Source organism: Dreissena polymorpha, chromosome 2 (assembly GCF_020536995.1).
Source record: "Dreissena polymorpha isolate Duluth1 chromosome 2, UMN_Dpol_1.0, whole genome shotgun sequence".
In the NCBI taxonomy this organism is placed as follows: domain Eukaryota; kingdom Metazoa; phylum Mollusca; class Bivalvia; order Myida; family Dreissenidae; genus Dreissena; species Dreissena polymorpha.
Window position 1 is genome coordinate 96884622 of NC_068356.1, and position 23465 is coordinate 96908086.

Below are 23465 nucleotides of genomic sequence, written 5' to 3' on the forward strand. Positions count from 1 at the left end.
TGTATGTGCACTTGTATGTGTACTTAAATTCGGACAGCACGTTAAGTTGGAAACGTAAACAAAGGGTTTAGATGATCAATACGATTGACTCGTATGGTGTTATTCAATGCAATTGCCCTTTTTAACAACAAATACCGAGTTTCAATTAATCAAGAGTATTAAATCTTTTATTTACTTGTGTCCGACTTTAAGTACTGTCCAAATTTACGTATTGCATCCGTATGTTACGACACTTGTTTGCAGTCAGTATACAATACAATAATTGTTTCAATAATGAAAGAACTGATACAGTGTAACGGTAACGATACAGCGTGTTTACATTATAGTTTATGTAGAGGAAATGTCAATGCCAAATAATTCGCGAGATACCCTGGTACTTTAGTTGAAATTCACAACGAAACATTTAATGGAAATTAAATGATCTCAATGTTGTACCCGCTACGAAATGTTTATTTTCAAATAAATCGGGGACCTATACAAACAAAAAAATGTTTGTATAGGTCCCTGAATAAATACACCCATGCACGCTTTTTATCTGGTCAAAGAAATTCATTTATTAAATGTTGAATTTTGTAACCTAAAATAGCTATGCACAAGGCGTGCATACCGTGGCAGGTGATTTACGCATGTTGCAATTGAACGGTTCTGATTGGGAGCTTATTACATCATATCTTTAAATAGAACCATATGCCGAAATTCATTTGACACTTGAGAAAATTTCAAATGTTTGTGTTTATGACTCTTATCGTCTATATATCCCAACCATAATTTGGTTTAAAATATATAAATTGTGCATTTATGGGATTATTGATTACCGGTCGATTAATCCAATTATTAATTGACAATGCAAACTAATTAGCAGGTGTTTACCGCGTTCACACCGTTGTTATTAATATTCATTTTCGGTTTTGTTACCGTTTTAAAGAATCCGCTATTGTTTTGATTTATTTAATGTTCGGCGTCCTTGGATATTTAACGACATCAAAAATGTTGTCGCTTTTACTCATTGTTGCGGTTAACAAAGAATTCCAAACTGCGAAATGATGTTGCATCATGTGCGCCAACTATCCAACCAGCTTTCATTACATTATTACGAGACGACAAATGTTGATTCTGATTGGATGATTAAAATACATTAAAAATACACTGTATCTGTTTACGACATTACCGCAAGTGATCGGTGACTGATTAGATAATTGATTGTACTTTGTTATCGGATTATAAGCAATAAACAGTGTAGAAACACATGGTCAGCGTGTTTATTCTACGTATGTCTGTCAATAAAACGGGCTACCGCTCTTATAGATTTATAGTAGCCCGGCAGGCGTCAGCTGGAAAAATTCAGTAGCCCGATGAAATATTTCGGTAGCCCCCGGGCTCCGGGCAATGGATTTGTCGGACACTGCAATGGCCGGTTTCTAAACAAAAGCATAATCGCCAAGACCGTAGCATCAGTTCAGTGCGTTAGGAACGCGCGCTACATTTTCCCGCCTTCATTCCTTAATTACTTTCGTTTTTAAACAATTTTCTATCGTATACAGAATTCTATTCTCCGAAGCAAGATGTAATTTTTAAAACTGAACTCCAAATATAAACGCTACAAATTGGTATTAAGTATGAACATGTAAACCGTAAATCTAGATTCTATAACTCCAAAACGGTATGATATTTGCAAAAGTTAAAGTTATAACTCGCCTGGATGTCGAAATCAGAAGAAAAACTTAATATATATTTATATATCTGTTTACTACGTAACGTAACTTTCTAATGAGATATAATTTGTCAAAATCGGCCGAGAAATGAAACTATAATTTAACAAAAGACATGAGTGGGTACATCAAAATGTATAACCTCGGTGCTTCTCTGTACGCTAATTGTAAAAGATCGATAGCCACAACACGTTAAAACACGCGGTGGTAAAACATAAAATGTGTATTTCTTGTGTTTAACTCGCTATAAATCCATTAATAACAACGGGAATATACTTAAAGTTATATTTTTTTGAAAGAGGAATTAATAAGCAACAAGATAACGTATGAACCAATAAAATCGGATGAATAGTATTTGCATAAGATTTAATTTACTACAGTAAGGGTCAAATACTCGATTCATCTCCTATCAATATACACTCCGTGGTGTAAATAATTTTAAATTAACACTCAATTGGGCACCTTTTTACAATTTTCACCCCTTAACCAATGGGCTCCGGCATAAGATCTTCTTTTTAAAAGGAGTGCTGAAGATATGATTTGTACAGGTGTCATTTTAGCATGTATTTTTCTGTCAGAACTCAGTTCAAAGATTTATCAATAAATCAAGATTTTATTAACCTGAGTTCCTTTCCACTCTCTTGGCCCTAAAGATTTCAGTCGTATGATTAAATTTACCAAAACATTAGCTCATCAGTCATGGCCATAAATATTTACACTTTTCTTCTTAGCAGTTGTTGATTGATTTGTGAATAAATAAAATTAATATCGCATTTATAGTTATACTAAGGAATCCCATTTCCGGTTTTTATAAGAATTTTACAATAAAAGCAAACTGAGACTTGTTTGGTCATAAAAAAATATATAAAGAGTCTTTGCGATGTTAAATGATCATAAATCATCAGTACCAGTGCATATCAGCTAGGATTTGAAAGGGCAGGGGCAGGGGTTTTTTGGCCCGATTTTATAGCCGAAATTCGGCTATATTCCCAATTGCAAAAAGTATACTTTTTTCCCAAAATTTGCTTACAAATTCCCAACTGGGGAAAAAACGCTAATGACATCGGCTGTTTCGCTTTTTAACAAATCTTAGTCCGATCCGGTTCTGTACTGGTTTTAGACTATACCTCGATTTGGATAACGTCAGCAGTATTCGTGTGCACGATATTCTCAGTGTTGTTCAGTCGCTTATTACATTTGAGATGAAATTCAAGCATTTTGTGATTCGGCTGAATGGAAAACAGATGTCACGCAATTTGCAATATAACGTATACAAAATTCCTAAGCAAAACCCTGGCGGCAAAACAAAAACTATTGATTTTTTAAGCAAGCGTCATTAAAAAAAAAACATTGTCAAGAAGTACAAGTCTTCCCATTGAAACTCCTTCCATTGTTAATGATAGTAATTAAATAACAAGTGACTCTTTTGCATCGTCATCGTTGATTTCCGAAAGCAAAGTGCTGACTGTTATTCAACATTTTGATAGCAGTAGTTCTTCAGAAGAAGATGAAGCGCCTCCTAATAAATGGTGCCTGATGTGACTGATGACTTTGTGTTAGCTTATTATGTGGAAAACTGTTGATCATGATGGTGTTTATGCTTAAAGATGCTGAACTCATTTATGTAGTTTTAAATCCCAATTTATTTTCCCAATTTCTTGAAAATGCTGATAAAATTCCCAATTTCAAAGCCATGGGCTATCTTTCCAAAAAGCTGAAAAAAAAACCTGCAGGGGGGATACAGTCAGTAGTGTTTTTCCCAGGAGGGCAAAGGGGCATGGCGCATTACTTTCAAAAAGGGCATTTTAGCGCGCAGTTTAGGCAAAAAAGGGCAAAAACGTTCCCTATATACCTGAATCACGGGGAAACATGTAATCGCATCAGAAGCAAAAATAACATATAAACAAGCACATTTAATGGTAATTGATGTATTTAACTTACTATGATTTATATTAATATATTTACCTTGCAATGTACATTTAAGTTCCATGCTGTTTCAATAAACTGTACAGCACGACAAACATAATAAAGCAATATATGCATATGAATCTGATTATACACAGATCCACTAACATATAAATTAAACCATGTTTGTCTTATCCCATTTTCTAACAATAATCTCGACAGATGTTTAAAATAACATTGCGAGTAAATTGATCGCTAACAATATGCAAACACTCGTTTCTGTGACATACATCCACCGAGTAGATTACAAATAAATAAATAATGTTGTTGCTATCTAAAACATTTGTATGCATCGTTGATTATCACAGACATTTCATTAATTCCTTCTTAATGTATAATCTCCATCGTTAATTCGATCATTTACGACGTTATTTGCCATTTTTGCCGAGTCACAATTTAATTCTGTATAGTCCGCCATGTTGATAAAATGTCAAATGATGTTAGCGACATCATAGCATAGCAACGTTAAATCGTAAGCGCGATTCGCATTTTGTTAAATTAGTATACGTCTTAGTAATTATTTCAATAATTAGATCTAATTATCTTAAAGACGAAAACGATAAAGAATAAATTTGTTTGTGAATTTAAATGTAATTATGTGTAAAAATATATGTTTTGATGTAACTGAATAATGCATGCAAAGCACAATTGCCACGAGAATAACATAGAGTTTTCCATCAAAAGTCTCCGAAGTAATGATTATATCGTGGAGGAGTACACATTGCCGAGCAAAAAGTGCGCTTGGTATCACATAGCCTCCGGCATTATCGATTGATACTGACACGGGGTTATTCATGCATGACTTATTCACAGCTTTGGAGCAGTCAGTAAGACCTACCTATAAATCGAGCACTGTTATACATGTAGATTAAATCTGCTCAATTAAATATAGACGATTAGACGTTGACGTCTCTTGAGTAAATCAAGCACAGTCGGAGCGTCACAGACAATCAAGGAGGCTGATTTTGCGGACCAAGTTAGATCGTAAGGCAATAAAGATGTTATCGATAAGGGCGCGTGGCGAAATTTGCCTTTGAAAAAAAAGGGCGTGTGGCGAAATTTGTCTTTGAAAAGGGCAGCGTGGCGATCCGGCAGGGCGGCGTGGCTTTTCGCCACGCTAAAATGGCCTGGGAAAAACACTGCAGTCATTGCTTTCCACATGAATTTTTCAGATGCCCCAGGACCATTAGAGGTGGGTTAGGGAGTTTTACATTTATGTTGTTATATGGTGTGTTATGACTCTTTAAGAAAACAACATCTATAAAGTCATTGATAACGACAGTTTTAAAAATTGTTTTTACCCTTTCACGCATAGACTCCCTTAATCCCGACTTGATCCATTCCCAAATGCATGCGTATCAACCCGACTCTTTATCATTTACTGCATACTTACTTCTTTACTGTGGCTATTCGTTACCCGAAAATCCTTGATATTCCATTTTTAAAAGTAAATTCTGGTAAATATTGAGGTTAAAAGTGCTCAAGAATTTCATAAATACTAACATTTGCCATTTTTCTTAACTTATCAAATGAATTTTGGCATCAATGACTTTTTAAAGATTTGACGATAAAACGTTCAATCAGGATAGGGGTGGGAAAAAAATTGCCTGACATATCCGGACCCAACACTGCAATGGTTAATTTAACACTGAACAGTAGTGCTGTAAGAAAATAAATCGTCTGCATTTGGACAGTCTGGAACTGGATCATTTGCATCAGTCAGGTGCTATTTACATGTAGTAAGTTAATCTGTTATGAAGCTCGTAGTCACTTGCAACGCGGATAGATCAAAAGGTCATGGCAGGGCTTCGGAAAGGCAGGGCAGCCCGTCCTTCCATTAAGGCCTATCTGGAGCACTGAGTACACATCAAGACAACAAATTATTTGAAAATGATTATACTATTTAAGTCATAACTTCATAAATCAAGATTGTGATTTCACTCTCAACACGTGGAAGTGTTCCCATTTCAAGAAACAAATGTGTTGACATTTTGGTAAGAACATATGTTAATAAAAAGGAAATCGTCTTTGTCATTTAAAAGAGTTTGCTTATACTCAATGACAATAGCCAGTAAAACCGAATTTTTGCTAGATGAAATATTTGTAACTAGTAGCAAAAATAAGCCAGTCGCAAAATAGTTAAATTCAAGCCCTGCAGGACTAGAGCAACAAATTATACTATATGACTTAATTCTAGTAAACATGAAAATATGTTGTAGTTACCAAGTTATTGGTGAAATATGGCTGTCTACTTTGACCACCGCCTTGACACGGAGCGGCTGGGCATCAATAATGACGTGTCTTGGTTCAGTGGCAACCCTTTGCTGGCAGTGACGTCCTACAGTGATGAAACTGGAGGTGCTGTGAACTTGTTTCTCGAGGAGGTATGTTTTGAAGTTCCTGTACCCCTGGCACCTAATAATGCCAGTTGCCTTGAAGCCAATGGAGATTGGTCTGTCTGTTCATTGGTTTGTCCGTCTGTATGTACTAAGTGAACTAAATGGCACACAGATGTAGCATTTGTGTTTCTTACATAGCTTTAATGCTTGAAGATATGTCCAAAATAGATACACCGTGTTAAACAATAAACATGACATTACTTTTATTTTTTTGCTGGATGATTATGAATGAAGCCAATGTCGCTTTGAACTGTTTTGGTGAGTTAACTTCAAGGAAACGCACGTGTGTGTGTTTTTTTGCCAAAAAAAGGGCGAAGTATAGATTAAAAATACTTGTAATATTGTAAATTATATGAATTTATGGTAGGGTGGAAATAATTTTAAGGCTAAGTGTTTGTTATTGGTAAATAATAATTGTTCTCATGCTTGTTGTCAAATTGCCTGAACTATTGCCCTAACGGTTCAATTCTTATGCATGGGAAATACGAACCATTTGTTATAACCACAATAACCAACACTTAGCTGGAAATCATTTCCTTATTATAACATAATAATGTATTATGAATTTGAAATGGAAGTCAACTTAAAACATTTGAATATAAATATTAAATTCTTATACATAAGTCTTATATACATGTGTATTCACTTCTGTAAGAATTGTTTAAAACAAGATGAGAACAAATAATCCATTACAATTGATAGGGAGAAAAGCTTCTAAATGTGAAATTGCAAAGAAGTTGTGCAGTGTCCTCCACTTCCTGGCATCCGACAAAGAAGATAATTGCCGCGGGGTTTGAGAACGGGGAACTGCTTATCTGGAATGATATCGACCATGAATTGTTTGAGGGTCTTCCCCTTCACAAGCACGCCATCACAGTCCTGCATTGGAGCTCGGCTGGATCCAGGCTGATATCCGGAGACAAGGTAATGCATGCTTGCCTGGGCGAATTTTAATGTTGGTATTTGGTGGGTGTTATGTATGGTTAAAAACCCTTAGATGTTCAAAATAATGTCTTTGTGAATTGTATGATATGATTATTTTGAACTTGAGGCATAAGCAATGTGCTACAAACAAAACTTTTATAAAATTAAGTTTATGTGAATTTTCTATGACTAATAAGCCAACTATATGAGCCTTGCGATGGGAAAACCGGGCTTTATGCATTTGCATATTGTGTCATCCCAGATTAGCTTGTGAAGTCTGCCCAGGCAAATTAGGCACTACACTTTCTACTTTGTTCATTTTTTTTTTCAAAAGAAATCTCTTATTAGTGAAAATCCACTTAAAGCAGAAAGTGTCAACCCTCATTCTTGAACAACCCTTTCGCACATGCATTAAACCCTGTTTTCCCAGATCAGGACTCTTATGTATCTGCATGGTTACTAAACTCTTGTCATTTTAATGCTGTACAGTCGGGTGTAGTGATGGTGTGGAAGGCAGATGGCAAGGGCCACCTACAGCAGAACCCCCTCCACCAGCACCACTGTCAGGAGCCCCTCTGTCACATCATCTTCAAGCCTCTGCCACCCCCAGACCCCGCAACGTAAGCTTGATTGTTTGCAGTCACTGACTCACTGTACTGTGAATGCTGCTGCTGCAATTACTACTACTACAACTATTACTACTACTACTATTACTTCTTCTGTTGCTTCTTCTACTACTACTGCTAATACCACTACTACTTCTTCTTATGCTGCTGCTGCTATTCTACTGTGACTACTTTACTGCTCTAGTAGTAGTAGTTAACAACTGCTACTATGATTGCTACTACTTCTAATGATGGTGCTGCAATAACTGCTACCGCTAATACTTCTGCTTCTACTTTAAATGCTGCTGTTACTGCTACAACTGCTACTAGAAGTAGTAGTATACCCCTGCTACCCTTGCTACTACTACTACTACCACTATACTTATTAGTATTGCAACTGTATTATTTTTTCTTTCAGAAGATTAGTTGGATGGTTTATCTAAGAGAATTATTATCATCTTCAAAGACACAAAGTGCTGGTTATATCTGCTGGAGAAGGGATTCATAATTATCTGAAAACTCTTCGTTTGGCTTTTATCTATCATCAATAAATACCGTAAATCCACGAATATAATACTCACTTTTTTACCTGCCGATTTTTTCTTCAAGTAGGGGGGTGCGTATAATATACGAGTTTAGAGCAAAACCAAATTTTTTCCTGTGCAAATGTTTAACTTAATCGTTGTTATTCGCTTCGCGGCAGCCATTTTGAACTACACCATTACATCAAAGGGGTGCAACAGGGCTCGCGCTGTCGTTCGCCATTTTAGCCATTTTGAACTACACCATTACATCAAAGGGGTGCAACAGGGCTCGCGCTGTCGTTTGCCATTTGAGCCATTTGCGAAAATATTGAGAATTTGGCTCAATAAAAATCTTATTTGCGAAAATCTAGTAAAATTTCATTGAAAACATCCGCCATTTATATCGGACTGGTTTTCTATATTTGTCTCTTTGTTTTAATGAAAGTGTTCGCAATTCGAACAGTAAACGAAACCCGGTCTGTACCCGATTATGAGACATCGCTTGACCTTATTGTTATTGAAGTGCGCATGGTAGCTGGCCAATCAACATTGAGCTTGCTTACACATCAAATGACGTTGTCGATTGAAACGTGGGAACGGGAGGAGCTATTGGATAATATTGAGTCATTCATGCGCAGACACTGTATATTTTTAATACACAGTTAATATCGTCGTCTGCCTTCAAAATACTGGACGCTCGTATAAAGAGATTAGCAAATGAAAAAAAAACCTGACAATACCCGTAAATAAATATTTCTTAGCTGACCACTATTTATCTTTCTACCGCATATTTACCATATCTGAAGTAAAGAGTGTTAATTAAATAATAAGTTTTATGATGCTAATAGAGTCTATAACACCTTTCTGCCTATTTCCGAATTAAATTGAAAGGTGATAATTAATTTGTTTTTTACTCCCAAACTAGCCACTGATTTTTTAGTGCGTATTTTACTCGGATTTTCAATTTTTACCAATAAATTTTGACCAAACTCGAGGGTGCGTATTATACACGAGGGCGTATTATATTCGTGGATTTACTGTATGTTTTATTCTTCTTACAGTATTACTATCTTAAAAAAAACAAGAGGTTTTGATGTTTAATAAGGAAATGTTTAGCTAAGGTATTCATGTCACTGAAACTGCATGATTTTACTCAAGATAATTGTACTTGAGGTAATTTTTGTATACTTTTTTTGTTCTGACAGAGACATCAGTCAGCTGGCGAAGGCTGCAGTGAGTGGGGACGAGTCTGCCCTGGACATGTTCAACTGGAAGAAGGGCAAGGGGGGCAAGGCCACCACCACGTCCCCGTTCGGTCCCCAGGAATCCATGTCCTTCTTTGTTGGGGGAGCCACTGGTGTGTAGTGTTGTTTTGTTGAGTGTTTGAGCAGGAATGGTTTTCGATCTGAGCAGGAATGGTTTTCAATCATGATGATTGTGTTTGTTTGACCAGCAAACAGGAGACATTTACCAGTTTAAACATTTTAGCCTCATTGTGGGAAATCAGGGCTTAATGCATGTGCAGGTATGACACCTTCCGCCCAAACTGGAGTTTTGCTAAACAACAGACTTCCTTTATAGGAAGAATACCATTAAAGACTGTACACATGCATTTGGCTCAGTTTTTACCAGAACAAAGCTCATTTAAAGAAAATCTGTTAAGAATGGCCTCCCTCTCTGAGGTATAGGCTCCTGCCACGTTTGTGAACCTTTATGACATTGCATTTAGCCCAGTTTTCTCGAGAACATGGCTCATTTGGACTTCCATTGTCAGGTGGTGTATACTACGTAAGCGACAGTGGGACCTGTGCCCAGTCGTTCAAGGCAGATGGCTCCATACTCAAGCTTCTGTATTACGAGGAGAAGAATCTGCTGATCACAGTCACAGAGGGCTTGTCACTTTATCAGCATGCCGTCATGCCTGAGGGTGACACCAAAGAAATTATGAAGGTAGATAGCAAAGTGATAGCAAAGTGCTAAAAATGCAATATGGTTATCCAATAAAAAAAAATTTAAAATCACACTCCTGAGCTAATAAATAATAGTTCACATACCAGTAATTTTTTTTTGTCACATGGGCTGGACATTGGCCTCATTTCCAACCTGAAAAAGGTATTTTTCCCAAATATGTGCCTAAAATTCACAATCGCAGGTTTCTACCATAAGAAATCAACATTTAGTTTCTTTCCCTATCCAACTCTTTAAGTTGATTCTAAGTCAATAATATTGAAAACATGTGTTGTCATTTTTAGCTCGTCTTTTTTCGGAGAAAACCCGAGGTATTGTCATAGCAAGCTCGTCGTCTGCCATAAGCTGTCCGCGGCGTGCTAAAACCTTGACATTTGTCTCTAAAATCAAAGTGCTTCCACCTACAACTTTGAAACTTCATATGTACGTGCACCTACAGGAGTTCTACACGCCACACCCATTTTTGGGGTCACTAGGTCAAAGAAGGTCATTGTAACCTCTAAAAAAAAATTAAAAAATTATGAAATCTTTCTTTTATTCAAAACTGCACTCCCAGCCGAGCGTTGGCATCCATTATGCGTTGCTAGTGTTTTATACAGGAAGGAAAAAGGGCGTGGTGCAAAATTTCCAAAAAAGGGCACTTTAGCGCGTGACATCCATAAAAAGGGCACAAATATATCTGTATAGTGACTTAATAACAAGCTTTGTTACACACAAACATTGTATGTATAGTTTTGAGATTTATTGTTGAATAATTAAACCAACAAAATCCAGAATGAATATTTTATTATGTGTTTTATATTTTCATGTAGTAACAAAAAACAAGATTAAACACCATAGGATATATATCTTATACAAACTATAGCCTTTCAAAGAAGTCTTAGAATACTGTTAAATGAGTTACCCTCTTAAACAATTATTTATATTTAAAACGTTGCACACATTGCACAAACAAGTTTTTTATATGCATCTTAAATGGAGATTCACAAACACTAACACTTTGTTGAATAGTCAGAAAGTTCTGCGTAATGACATTGTTTTCATGACCACGTGTTGTATTGTGTACATTTTATTTCGCAAAAAGTGTAACTAGGAACGGCGCCGTACTGTCTTTTGTTCATTGTCAATTAATTCAATACACGTTAATTGGTCTCCGATATAATTGTTTTGCTTACAACGCAATTTGCATCAATTTCTAATTTACGTTTCGTCGAAAGTGGAATGCCAAAATCGGAAAGCGTAAGTTGCGACATTCTAAACACGAATGATAAGTGGTACAAGTTCAATATTTTTGTTAAATTCATATCTGTGTTTGCCAATTAACATATTTTGAAAAGTTACAAACGGGTCATAATGTTCTTAATTGAACCAATGGTGCAGGCCTACTACTGTTACAACAATTAACAACTTTTGGCCAAACAGGGTCCAAGACGGGGTATCAACTTCTTTGCCGACATTCACACGTTATTGTAATCAAAACATCGTGACAATAAACAAGCACGTGCTCCAATTAAGCGCGGTCTGCCTAACCGTGAACAGCAAACGTGTTAAGATTGTCGTCTGCTACAATTCATCAACACACATCTACTGTGAGCCTGCGCCAATTGTATTGGATAGGAGGCGGAGCGTTATTTTAATCGACAGCTTTAATATGAGCCTGCGCCAATTGTATTGGATAGGAGGCGGAGCGTTATTTTAATCGACAGCTTTAATATGTCACGGGGTGCTATTTTCGGCGTATGGCCAATTTTCAGGAAGTACAGTGGACGTCATAAGGTTTTGTAATCGGCGTATGGAAACAATTATCGGGCGTAATATACGGCCGTACGCCGCTTAGTGCAAGCCCTTATAAAATTAATTTTTATTAACTTAAAACTTTTTTGCATTAAATTGAAATCAAATCAATATTTTACAGATACAACTGGTGTTTTTTTAAAATTTAATTACGCGTAAAAATTAATGTTTTGATATAACTGAATTATGCATGAAATGCACAATTTCCATGTGATAACATCGAGGTTTTCATCAAGTCTCCTAAGTAACTATGCACGATTGTATCCGGACCGATTAGTGTTACAAAGCCACTGAAATTATCGATTGATATTGACACATGGTTATGTAACCCAGCCAGAAAATTCCCCGACCGCTATGGGGATCGAACCCGGGACCTCCCGGTTCCAAATCAGGCAGACACTCTACCGCGTCGCTATAAAAGCTAGCTCATATAGCAAGGCAGTATAAGTTCCCCTTATACCGAACCCTGCTACATACACCCCCTCTTATTATGAAATTCTTCCACGAATTTCTCATTGCCATGACATCTGTGGGACGTCTGACACACATGGTGGGTTTTTTACGTTGGGCGCCAATGTAACCCAGCTAGAAAATTCCCCGACCGCCATGGGGATCGAACCCGGGACCTCCCGGTTCCAAATCAGGCAGACACTCTACCGCGTCACTATAAAAGCTAGCTCATATAGCAAGGCAGTATAAGTTCTCCTCATACCGAACCCTGCTACATCGTATAGTGGTAAGTATCCCCGCCTGTCACGCGGGAGACCGGGGTTCGATTCCCCGTCGGGGAGCCAAGATTGGATAATTGTTTGAATAATTGTTTAGGTGCTGTATTTAACAGTAATGTTATAATGTATTGTAAATTTGTTGCAGATAGACAGGTACATTGATGCTGCATCTGTATTTATTATCAAATAATTACTGATTTTGTTTCGTTTTTCAGGTTTTATCTATAATTATTGTGTACATGTATATATATATAATGTTAAGTGCGAATGCTGTTGCACTTGAACTATGTTTTATATGTTGACAATGGACAAAATTAAGAATGAATATATATACGTTATGACTATGACGGGACGTCATTTTCAAAGGGGGGAAATGTGTAACCGGTTTAACTTTAACTAGTTGGGTGTAACCCCTAATAGATTATAATGAGGGTATATAAGCAAGCGTATCATTCAGCACGATTTGAAAATTAACTACCTGTTAACTTAATAGCTGTGTGATTTGAATGCTGGTCACCACCTCCAGACAAACAACACCTCTGAAATAAACTTGTTGGCCACTGAAAAGTACTGTAATAACACAAAACCAATCAAATATACCCTGTATGTAAGGTTTTCAATATGATGGCAATATTACGAAGTATTTAAGAATAGTAAAGTTGCTTCAAATAGTTACTAAATAGACTTGTTAGTTAAAGAAACCATCACCAAGGAATATGTTTTAAAATTGCTAAGGTATCATGCAATTGTGACACTTTCCCAATCAATTGTTTAATAATATACTTTTTTTCCCAGGATATTAAAAAAATTGCAGTTAAAAACAAAAGTTTTAAAACAACAACAAATTATTTACGGCATATGGACCACAATGGATTATTTACAATTAAATAAAGAAATTCAAATGCAATTTAATAAATAATGGCCTTCCACAAATACAAATGTGTTTTTCTCAATCACATGGTAATGTCAATGTCACACGCTCCAGTCACTTTGCAGGCACTGATGTTCTACTCGCTCCTAAAGATCGCTCGTCGCTCCCAACAAATAATCGCTCGTTGCTCCCAATGATCGCTCAGAATGCCACCTGGATTGCTCCACTGCACACGCCAACTGTTCCGACCACTGGCTACCGAATAAGCTGTACGTCCTCCATACAACCAAAGATTTTCCACAATCTTTAACAATCATCAATACTCATTTATTTTTTTTTATTTTTTTTTAAATTAATGTTCAGTTCTTAAATGAGAGAAATCTAAAATATAACCACGTTGGGCGCCATTTGTGGCTTGCAATTGTGTTCCTTATATTATAAAAATGAATATATACAGACAACACACAAGCTGGGTTCATTACATGTCCATTTAATTTAGTATTCCCTCAACACTATAACTTTTAATGATTACATAATTGTAATACAATCTCTGGAAATAACTATGATAAACAGCTTATTTAAAGCGTCTCAGAGAAATCACAACGGTGTCGCAAAGTTGTCAAAGCCCTGAAATAACAATAACAATATTCTACAATAATATAAATTGATACAGACTTACAATAACATTTAAGTATGTTATCATAAATAAATACTATGTTATTCATACATATCTAGTGGTCGTCAATATAAGGTCTCGCTATATTGTAGCACAATACCACGAAAACTAACAATAGATCGACAACTTACAATAGATCGAACTAGCATTACATTTTCAATGCTAATCATCAAAATAATAAAAGATACAAATCTGAACTTGATAAAAAATACATCCAATAACATGACATACCAATTGTGGATTGGCCTCCTATGACAGCTTATGACCCCAGTCTTGACTGCAGATGATGCCCAGTGCTGTGACTGCAATATTAGCTCATATGTGCAAGCATACAGAAAAGAAAGTGATCTTTGTTATGACTGTTAAATACAAAGAATTATGCTGCCATCATAAACAATACCAAGGTCAATGAAAACAACCATATTTAACTGATAAATACAATACCGACAAAAGCACTATTCAATGGCCATCTAGACTAGCATATTACTAATAAATTTACATAGTTAAAATACAACATACCTTTATAGAAAACAGAATAAAAGTGAAGAACAACTGCTTCAACCAATATGGATGACTGCTTTCCCGCAAATCGTGCTGAATGATACGCTTGCTTATATACCCTCATTATAATCTATTAGGGGTTACACCCAACTAGTTAAAGTTAAACCGGTTACAGTTATTCACGCATGACGTATTCACAACCGCGCGAATCTTCGCTGATAATAGTCGGCTTGGAAGCTTGGTTAAGAGGCAATTAAGATGTTATCAATAAGGTCGCGCACGGCGGAAAACAGGGCGGCGGCCTTTGAAAAGGGCAGCGTGGCGCTGATTTGCTTTGAAAGGGGCAGCGAGGCGCTTCAAAAAAGCGGCGTGGCGCCGCGCCACGCTAAAACGACCTGGATAAAACACTAGTTGCTCTTGTTAAAATAATTTCCCATTTTAATCAAAATTACAGGTTTTTTCCCAATCCAAAGGGCCCTGGGCCCCTTCCCCAAAATGGTGAAAAAACACTTCTCATTCTGTCATTTAAATTGCCAAAACTATTTTTCTAAAGGAATATCATTGGCTTATGTTTTTCTGTGAGTACAAGGAAGTGTTATTATAATTTGACCACCATTCCCAATCTCAAAAGTATATGCATTTTTAACCATTGCTGAAATTTCCTGAATAAAGTTTTACCATAAATTTATTTATTTTTTTAACTTTTACATTCAGTTCATTTCCCCGTCCAAGCCTCTAAGTTGAACCTTAATAAATATAACATTGAAAACAGTTAACACCTTTATTCTTGAGTGTCATCAAAAGTGAAATTTTCTTGATAACAACGCTGTTTTGCCTACTCTGAAGGGTGCCGGTCAAATTCCCAAAATGTTGAGAGGAAAAAACAATGCTTATTTATAATAATGCAAAAAGTGCTTTATGATATTAATGTCATGTTTTAAATAAATTGATGTTTTACATATTTTGTTAATGGTCATAATTCACATTTGCAAATATTAATGCTGCAAACGTCTTTCTCAGGTGAAACTGAGTGGCCGGGGTTCCAAGCCCACCATAGACTGGGCAGGCAAAGGAGTGCTGGCCACTGCCACAGGCGAGGGCGTCATAAGGTATGTTGATGTGATCATGTTATACCGCTGGGCTATAATCCACCCATATCATCTGTGGTTTGAGCAAGAAATTTTCGGGAGATTATTGGTTGTAAAAGATGACTTAAAATGTCCGTTGAGGCGCTGCTTTAATTATAAGTTTCCTTAGCATGTGATATCATGTTATCAGGATGTGGGACTTGGAGAATGAGGAGAACTACATCCTGCATCTGGAGGGACACACCGGCTATGACCCCAGTGAACACATCACCTGCCTGGCCTACTGTGACAAGAAAGGTATGCTGAGTGATTGAACCTCATTTAGGAAAACTGGGCTTGCAGCCTGTGCGTTAAGTGTTGACCCATATTAGCCGTTTTGAAGAGGTCTCCTCTAAACAAAAATCTAACCTGTGCTAATTATTTTTTAACTTAATAACTAAATATGGCTGTCTAGATCAGTTGTTAAACTGCTTGGCTACAAATTTGCGGATCGAGGTGTGATGGCTGGTCCAACCTTATAACTTGTGTGAGGACTGGTCATGAAATCCTTTCTATGGCAATGTACCCCCAATGGTCAGTTGTCAGTCACTGGCAGAAATGTGTGTGGTCAACCAGCTATCCCACGAAAAGTATGGGTTGGTAAACACACCGCCGCGAAAATGACTTGAATACTGTATTGAAATTGCAAAAAATCCAACAGAAACAAATAACTTACAAGTTTTACTTAGTACCTGTGGCATTCAATGGCTTTTGTTGTTAAGGTGTTTTGGCCGGGGGGACCAACATGGGCAATGTGGCGCTGTGGAAGTATTCCCCGCCCTTGGGGGGTAAGAAAACGGACGGGGAGAACAAGTGGAAGCTGCAGACCCCCGCCACAGTGGAGGGACCAGTGTCCCAAGTAACGGTACGTTCAACATTTCCATTGCCATTTCAGACGATATATAAAATGCTGTTTTTTAGACTATACCTATTTATTTTAGCTTGTTTGCATTGAAAGCCGAAGGTTTATTGAAAAGCTCTCGAATCTGTTTCCTGGGTAGAACCAGTACTTGGTTTCTTTGGGGGATGTAAAGAACATTCTTACATTTTGATCGGAACTGTGACCTCCCAGTCTCAAGGTGAAAATTGTATCCACTGCACCAAGCCAACCTTGAAGACAGGGGCCTCTTTGGTGGTAATAGCAGTGTAATTGGTGGCAGTGTTTCTGGGATTTCTCAATCATCTTTTGCAGACAAATGCATTGAGAAAGTTAGTTTGTGTGCATTCAATTTGAAAAAAATATGGAAGTGTTTGAAACTGGAGGGATGTTTTGTTTTACAATAATGAACTGGTTATATATGTATATCACTCTGTCTTCTTTGAAAGCACTCATTCTGTTGCACAACACTCTTTGTTGTTCAGAAAAAATAGAAGTCATTTAGTGGTTTCCAATTTCCTGCACAGTAAGTTTTACTGATGGCTTGCAAGTGGTCAATTGCTCATAATGCACTAGAGTTTTGACCCATAGGATGTTTTGTCACATGTGCAAAATGCAGCTTATAGATTCGTATGATGAATTTCAGGATCAGATTGGTTTAAAACCTGTTGAAATGTAATCTTTCAGTGGGGCTCTACAAAGAACTTGCTAGCTGTCAACACTATAGCCAATGTGTTCATGTTGAGTGAGCATGTGATGAGTGCCAACTTCAGGGATCAGGTAGGGATTCAAAGCAAGAAGATCAGTGCTGTATCCCAAGTAGCGTTATGAACAATAATTTCAATTTAGTGAAGGTACATTTTGCTAATAAAATGTTAAGTTTCAAAATGAAATCTAATGTTAAGTGCGGGAATATTTATTGTGCGAAAGAGCAGATTTGTGGCATTAATTTGTGTTATGGAATGATTACAAATTTGTATTTGCATTCTAATTATTGTTTTTAAATAAAGATATGTGTTGGAATTGTAAAATAAAATTATAATACATTTACAAAAAATCAAATAATAAGTTGAGATAAACAATAATTAACAAACAGAAGCAACTAATAGCTTTTCAAATGACTAAGACATAAAGAGAATTAAGACTATTTACTTCAGGATATAAATACTGAAATATTATTATTTATAAAAATAATCTGAATGTGATACAATTATGTTTAAAAACAAGATATATTAGAATTTTTGCAAAGTGCATCCCCAAGATGCAGTAATTTGAGCCTTGTTCTGAGAAAACTGGTCTTAATGCATGTGCATAAAGTGTCGTCCCAGATTAGCCTGTGCAGTCCGCACAGGTAATCAGAGACGACACTTTCGGCCTAAACTTGATTTTCGGTAAGGAGGGACTTCCTTGAAACTAAAAATACCATAGAAGCGGAAAGTGTCTTCCTTGATTAGTCAGTGCGGACTGCACATGCTAATCTAGGACGACACTTTACGCACATGCATTATGCACAGTTTTCTCAGAACAAGACACATTTTATTTCCCTCCCCTCTCTCGTAGACTGCGGTAGTCCAGTTTGGCCCAAGCTCCCTATCAATTGAGGTCTTTGCCAACGGCACCCATCACGATCTCAAGACAGACATACAGGTGAAAGGAATCTACACCACCAAGGTAACTGGACTAACCTCTTTGTTTTCAATGTGAATCTTATTTCTATATTTGCCTCTCAACTATAAGAGCACCATTCCATAGGAAAGTTTAAGACAATTAGGCATGGATTGAAAACACGCGTCATTTCCTTTATATGCCCACCTTAGAAGAAAGTTGGATATAGCAGTGGCATTGTTTCTGTGTGTTAAGCCTTTCCCCAGGATTTTTGTAAGACTCAGGAACAGCTCTTCTTGGCTGCAACTTTGTCGTGAATCATGCATTTTACAATAACTTAACCACAAATGACCACTTTGAGAAGTTGGCGTGTCACTTTTCTCCCTTCTTCAATGGTCAAGGTCACATATAAAGATCAAAAGTAATGTAACTGACACATGTCTTGTTTATAACATGCTTTTAAACAACAAAAACTCATCTAATTTGCCAAAACATGCTGATAAGTAATGAACTTGTATCTTGATGTGATGCATTTGATGTTGATCTTATCAACATTAATTTGCCTAAGAAATGGTTTGCTCTTGTTTAGTCTAAATAAATGTAACAAATGTTAGTGTTAAATTATATTCTGTCTTGTTCTGACAAACATCTTTGCATAAAATTGAAAACTTTTGTTTGTGCATTTTGCTATGATGTATTCCTGACTTAAACATTCAGCAAATATCATTATTTGTTTCCTAAACCTTCGCTAGTTATCACGCATGATTCCTATGTCTTGCATTATTTAAGTTATTACCTGTTGTACTTTTATATATAATTGTCAAAGTAAATAAATATATATAAATTCAGCAATTATCACGTTAGTTTTTCTCCAGGATGCCCTAGCAGTATGGAATGGCCGACGTGTGATTATATACGAGTATTCCGAGGACCGGTCCACCATCAAGGCCTCAGGAAGTTTCACAACAGACGCCATGGTGATATGTCTCTACGAGCAGAACGTCTACTGTATAGAGACACAAAAAGTGCAAGTTAGGACGTTCCAGGTATTGGGGAATTTCTCAGTTTATCAATTTATAAGTGAGAAAACTAAGTTAAATATTTTAGCTGCACTCTTGGAAAACTTGACTTGATGCATGAGCAGTCTGCACAGGCTTATCAGGGATGACCTTTTCCGCTTTTATGATATTTTTGTATAAAGGAAGTCTCTTCTTGGAGAACATCCAGTTTAGGGGAAAAGTTATGTCCCTGATGAGCCTGTGCTGACTGTACAGGCTAACCTGGGATGACACTTTAGGCTCATGCATTAAACCCAGTTTTTCCAGCTCAATTTCTTTTGTTCCAGCCAGTTCCTTTATCCTGATAATGATTTTTATTGCTTGGTGATGACTTACTGTGGGTGATTCAAGTCATTTAAATTTACAATTAATGTAATTTTCAAAAAAAGGGGTATGTTTTACAAATATCTTTTGTTGAAGACATTGAGAGTCTACATTCTACATTCACATGTACATTTAGTGTGATTTTATTCTTTAAATGGGTATCTTCTTCTATAGTCATTTTTTTATTTTGCTTGTAGACATTACCCAAGTACTTATGTATTTTGCTTAATTTTTAAGTGATTAAAAAAAGAATTTAAATAAATAATACACTTTGTTAACAAGGGTCCCAAGATGTATACATTTCTTCAGCAAAATTAAAATTTATTTTAGTAAACTGATATCGTACTCATATCCTTTCTTTAAATATTGAAGCTTGTTTGGATTTAATACACTATAGAATTTGTGTACAACAACAACAAAATTGATGTCAGTTTTTCAGATGAAGTGATACACAAAATATCGTCCATGTTTTGAGATATTGAAAAAATATTACAATGCACTCCAACTTGCGATACTTTTCTAATGTTTCCCCCAGGGCACAGTGAAGCAGCTGATTAACTTCAGTGAGGCCGAGGGCCAGCCTGTGTGTCTGGACATCTGTGGCACATACCTGCTCATTGGCACAGACGTCGGGGTTCTCAAAGTGTTTGACCTCTCCAGAAGGTACATTCTTTGTTCAGCGATCTTTTTTATGTCCCCCACCACTATAGTGGGGGACATATTGTTTTTGCCCTGTCTGTTGGTTGGTTTGTTGGTTGGTTTGTGTGTTTGTTTGTGCAAACTTTAACATTTGCAATAACTTTTGCAATATGGAAGATAGCAACTTCATATTTGGCATGCATGTGTATCTCATTGAGCTGCACATTTTGAGTGGTGAAAGGTCAAAGGTCAAATATATGGGTCAAAATCACTAATTTAATGTACACTTTTGCAGTATTGAAGATAGCAGCTTGATATTTGGCATGCATATGTATCTCATGGAGCTGCACATTGTGAGTGGTGAAAGGTCAAGGTCAAAGTCATCATTCAAGGTCAAAGGTCAAATATATGGGGACATAGTGTTTCACAAACACATCGCTTGTATTAAATATGAACTGGTATGGCAGTTGATCTTGTTTCATCATTATTCGACTCAAATCACACTTTCGTATCCACCAATCCCTCGCAGTCAATAAAGCTGTCATGCAATCAACAACTATAAGCATGTATTTTATATAATAATATGTATATTGATTATATAATACAATTTTAAAAAGTCCTCATCTTAAATGGTCAAGGTCACACTTAGGTGTAATGTACGTGACCGTTTTTAACTCTGAGATCATCTATTTAACGCTTCAGCTCTTGAATTTAGATTTAAAACACACTCTGAGATAACATTGTTTATTACATGTGCACAGGCTAATCAGGGACGGCTCTTTTCGCTTTGATGCTATTTTTCCTGTAAAGGGAGTATCTTCTTAGCAAAAATCCAATTAAGGCGAAAAGTGTTGTCCTAGATAAGTCTGTGTGGACTGCATAGGCTAATCAGAAAGAACACTTTATGCACATGCATTAAACCTAATTTTACCGGAGCGTGGCTCGTTTGTATTTTAGACGATTAGTGCAGTAGCTCCATGCCTTTTTCTGCCTATCTCACGGGTCCGATAGTGGGACCCATTCCCAATGCCAAATATGCATATTTTTTCCCAATTCTCAAAAAAAAAAATATTTTTTTTTTGTTTTTTTTTTTGGAAAGAAGTGTCTTATGACTTATGATTATTAGACTCTATATCTCAATTTTATTTTGTAAACAACCTACAAAATATATAACCATAATTTATATGAATTTTATCCAAAATGACTGGAAAACTCCCTGCCCAAATAATGCTTTTGTCGATGAAAATTATTCAGAATTTGGAAGATTTCGCGACTCGAAAAATCCCAATTTTGCTATGTACTTTTTCCCAAAATAGACCGAAAAAGGCCTGAGCTCTGGTACTTTGTTACAAATGCTCCAAACATTTATTGTTAATTGTCTGCCTTCTTGCCTTCATAGAGAGGCCAAGCCTCACAGCCACCCCAAGAATCTGCACGAGCTCCTGCCTGGCTTCGGTTCCCTGCGCTCGTGCAACGTCAACTGTAATGGAACCAAAGTTAGCGCCGCCATAAAACTGGTAGGTGGGTGGGGGAGAGAATAATCTTTGACGAGTAGAATTTAGTATCAGCTCTTTAATTTACTGTTGACTTTGATTATAAAAGAGCAAATCTTGTATTTGATTAATTTGTTTTCATACGTAAATATTGGATATTTGAAACTAAGGTAAGCAAAAGATAAGCATAAGATTTTTTATTCTGGCATTCATAAAACCTATTGTATTGTTTGACTTACCATTCATATAAAATCTGTAAACTATGAAAAGAGTTTGACAGCTTTTACTTCAGCAGGTGTGGTTGTAAATGAAAATTCCATAGCATATTATCAAATTGTTTTTAATTACCTAAAATGTCCGTATATTTTGTATTTCTGTACAAATATCATTTGATCTGAATTAAATCTGCAATAACAGACTAGTACCTTTGGCTTTAAAGTGATGTTCATTCCCAAAGAATCTCCCAATTAAAAAAAATTCCCAATTGGATTTTTTTTCATTAAAAGTGATAATTATATGTTAATTTTATTTCAATTATGTCTAACATCTAGCAAATAAATTAAATTTAATATATATATTTATATGATATATATATTTTACCCATATCAGTGGACTTTTCGTGTGAATGAAATTCCTAATGCAGAAACTTTTTTTTTAAACAAATTCTTATTGCCTTTTTTGCCAAAAAGGTCAAAAAAAGTTTTCAAAGGAACCTTGACAAATCCTTTATCTTCTTGGGCACTGATTTACCAACCCATTCTTAGACTTAAGAGTAAAGAAAAAAAAACAACAAATATGCATCTAGTTTTTATGCCCCGGTAGGGTGGCATATAGCAGTTGAACTGTCCGTCTGTCAGTTTGTGCGTCCGTCCCAAAACTTTTACATTGGCCATACCTTTTGCAATATTGAAGATAGCAAGTTGATATTTGGCATGCATGTGTATCTCATGAAGCTGTACATTTTGAGTGGTGAAAGGCCAAGGTCATCCTTCAAGGTCAAAAGTAAAAAATACAATCCAAGGGAAGTAATAAGCTTTAAAAGGGAGATAATTTCTAAACCTGCCAAATGATATATTGAAATTTTATTTCAAAGTGACGCAATAGGGGGCATAGTGTTTCTTACAAACACATCTCTTGTTTTATATACACTGGAGAATATGTCATTTACAAAATGTTCTACATACACAATGATGAAGATAAAGGAGGGAAATGCCAAATTTGACTCAATATTTAATGAATTCTTGAATATTCAAATTTCAAGATTATTCTTTATTTTACAACATGAGTCTAAGAATTTCTTGTTACGGGTCCTGATTTTTCTCCCTCACTTCCCCAGCAAGGGAGCCAGCAGACAGACCCCAAGCTGTATTTCTGGGACATCGAGGCGGACTCGCTCTCGTACTTCAACTTTGACTCAGGCAAGGGGGAGCAGGATGACTTCCCCCCTGAGCAGATGGTCGGCACTCAGACAGACAGCGCCATTGAGATGAGCGACGCTGACAGGTAACTGGGCTTTTTTCGGTCCTTAAGACTGGCATTGCATTTCAATATTTTAAAGAAGTTAGCAACTCAATTTTTCCACAATTTTGTAGAATTCAAGACTCATTTTCTTCACAAATTTAGGGTTCAAAAGCAGCTTCTTACAAATAAAAAATGAAGCAAATTGCTAAGATGTAAT

At 36.4% G+C, this 23465-nt stretch overlaps 1 protein-coding gene across 2 annotated transcripts in view; it reads left to right on the forward strand.

The window, feature by feature from the left end:
• The first annotated feature begins 5893 nt into the window (after positions 1 to 5893).
• LOC127868146 (intraflagellar transport protein 140 homolog) overlaps positions 5894 to 23465 on the forward strand; it is a 56611-nt gene continuing 39039 nt past the window's right edge. For both annotated transcript variants that reach the window (XR_008043897.1, XM_052409768.1), the window contains exons 1-14: positions 5894 to 6058; positions 6776 to 6997; positions 7487 to 7617; positions 9332 to 9483; positions 9901 to 10076; positions 15685 to 15773; positions 15943 to 16049; positions 16514 to 16656; positions 17356 to 17448; positions 18229 to 18339; positions 19149 to 19319; positions 20191 to 20318; positions 21694 to 21811; positions 23124 to 23290. Coding sequence is in view for 1 of the 2 variants with exons in the window: in XM_052409768.1 (XP_052265728.1) it covers positions 5915 to 6058; positions 6776 to 6997; positions 7487 to 7617; positions 9332 to 9483; positions 9901 to 10076; positions 15685 to 15773; positions 15943 to 16049; positions 16514 to 16656; positions 17356 to 17448; positions 18229 to 18339; positions 19149 to 19319; positions 20191 to 20318; positions 21694 to 21811; positions 23124 to 23290 (1952 nt within the window). In the remaining variant the exon portion in view is untranslated. The remainder of the gene's footprint in view (positions 6059 to 6775; positions 6998 to 7486; positions 7618 to 9331; positions 9484 to 9900; positions 10077 to 15684; positions 15774 to 15942; positions 16050 to 16513; positions 16657 to 17355; positions 17449 to 18228; positions 18340 to 19148; positions 19320 to 20190; positions 20319 to 21693; positions 21812 to 23123; positions 23291 to 23465) is intronic.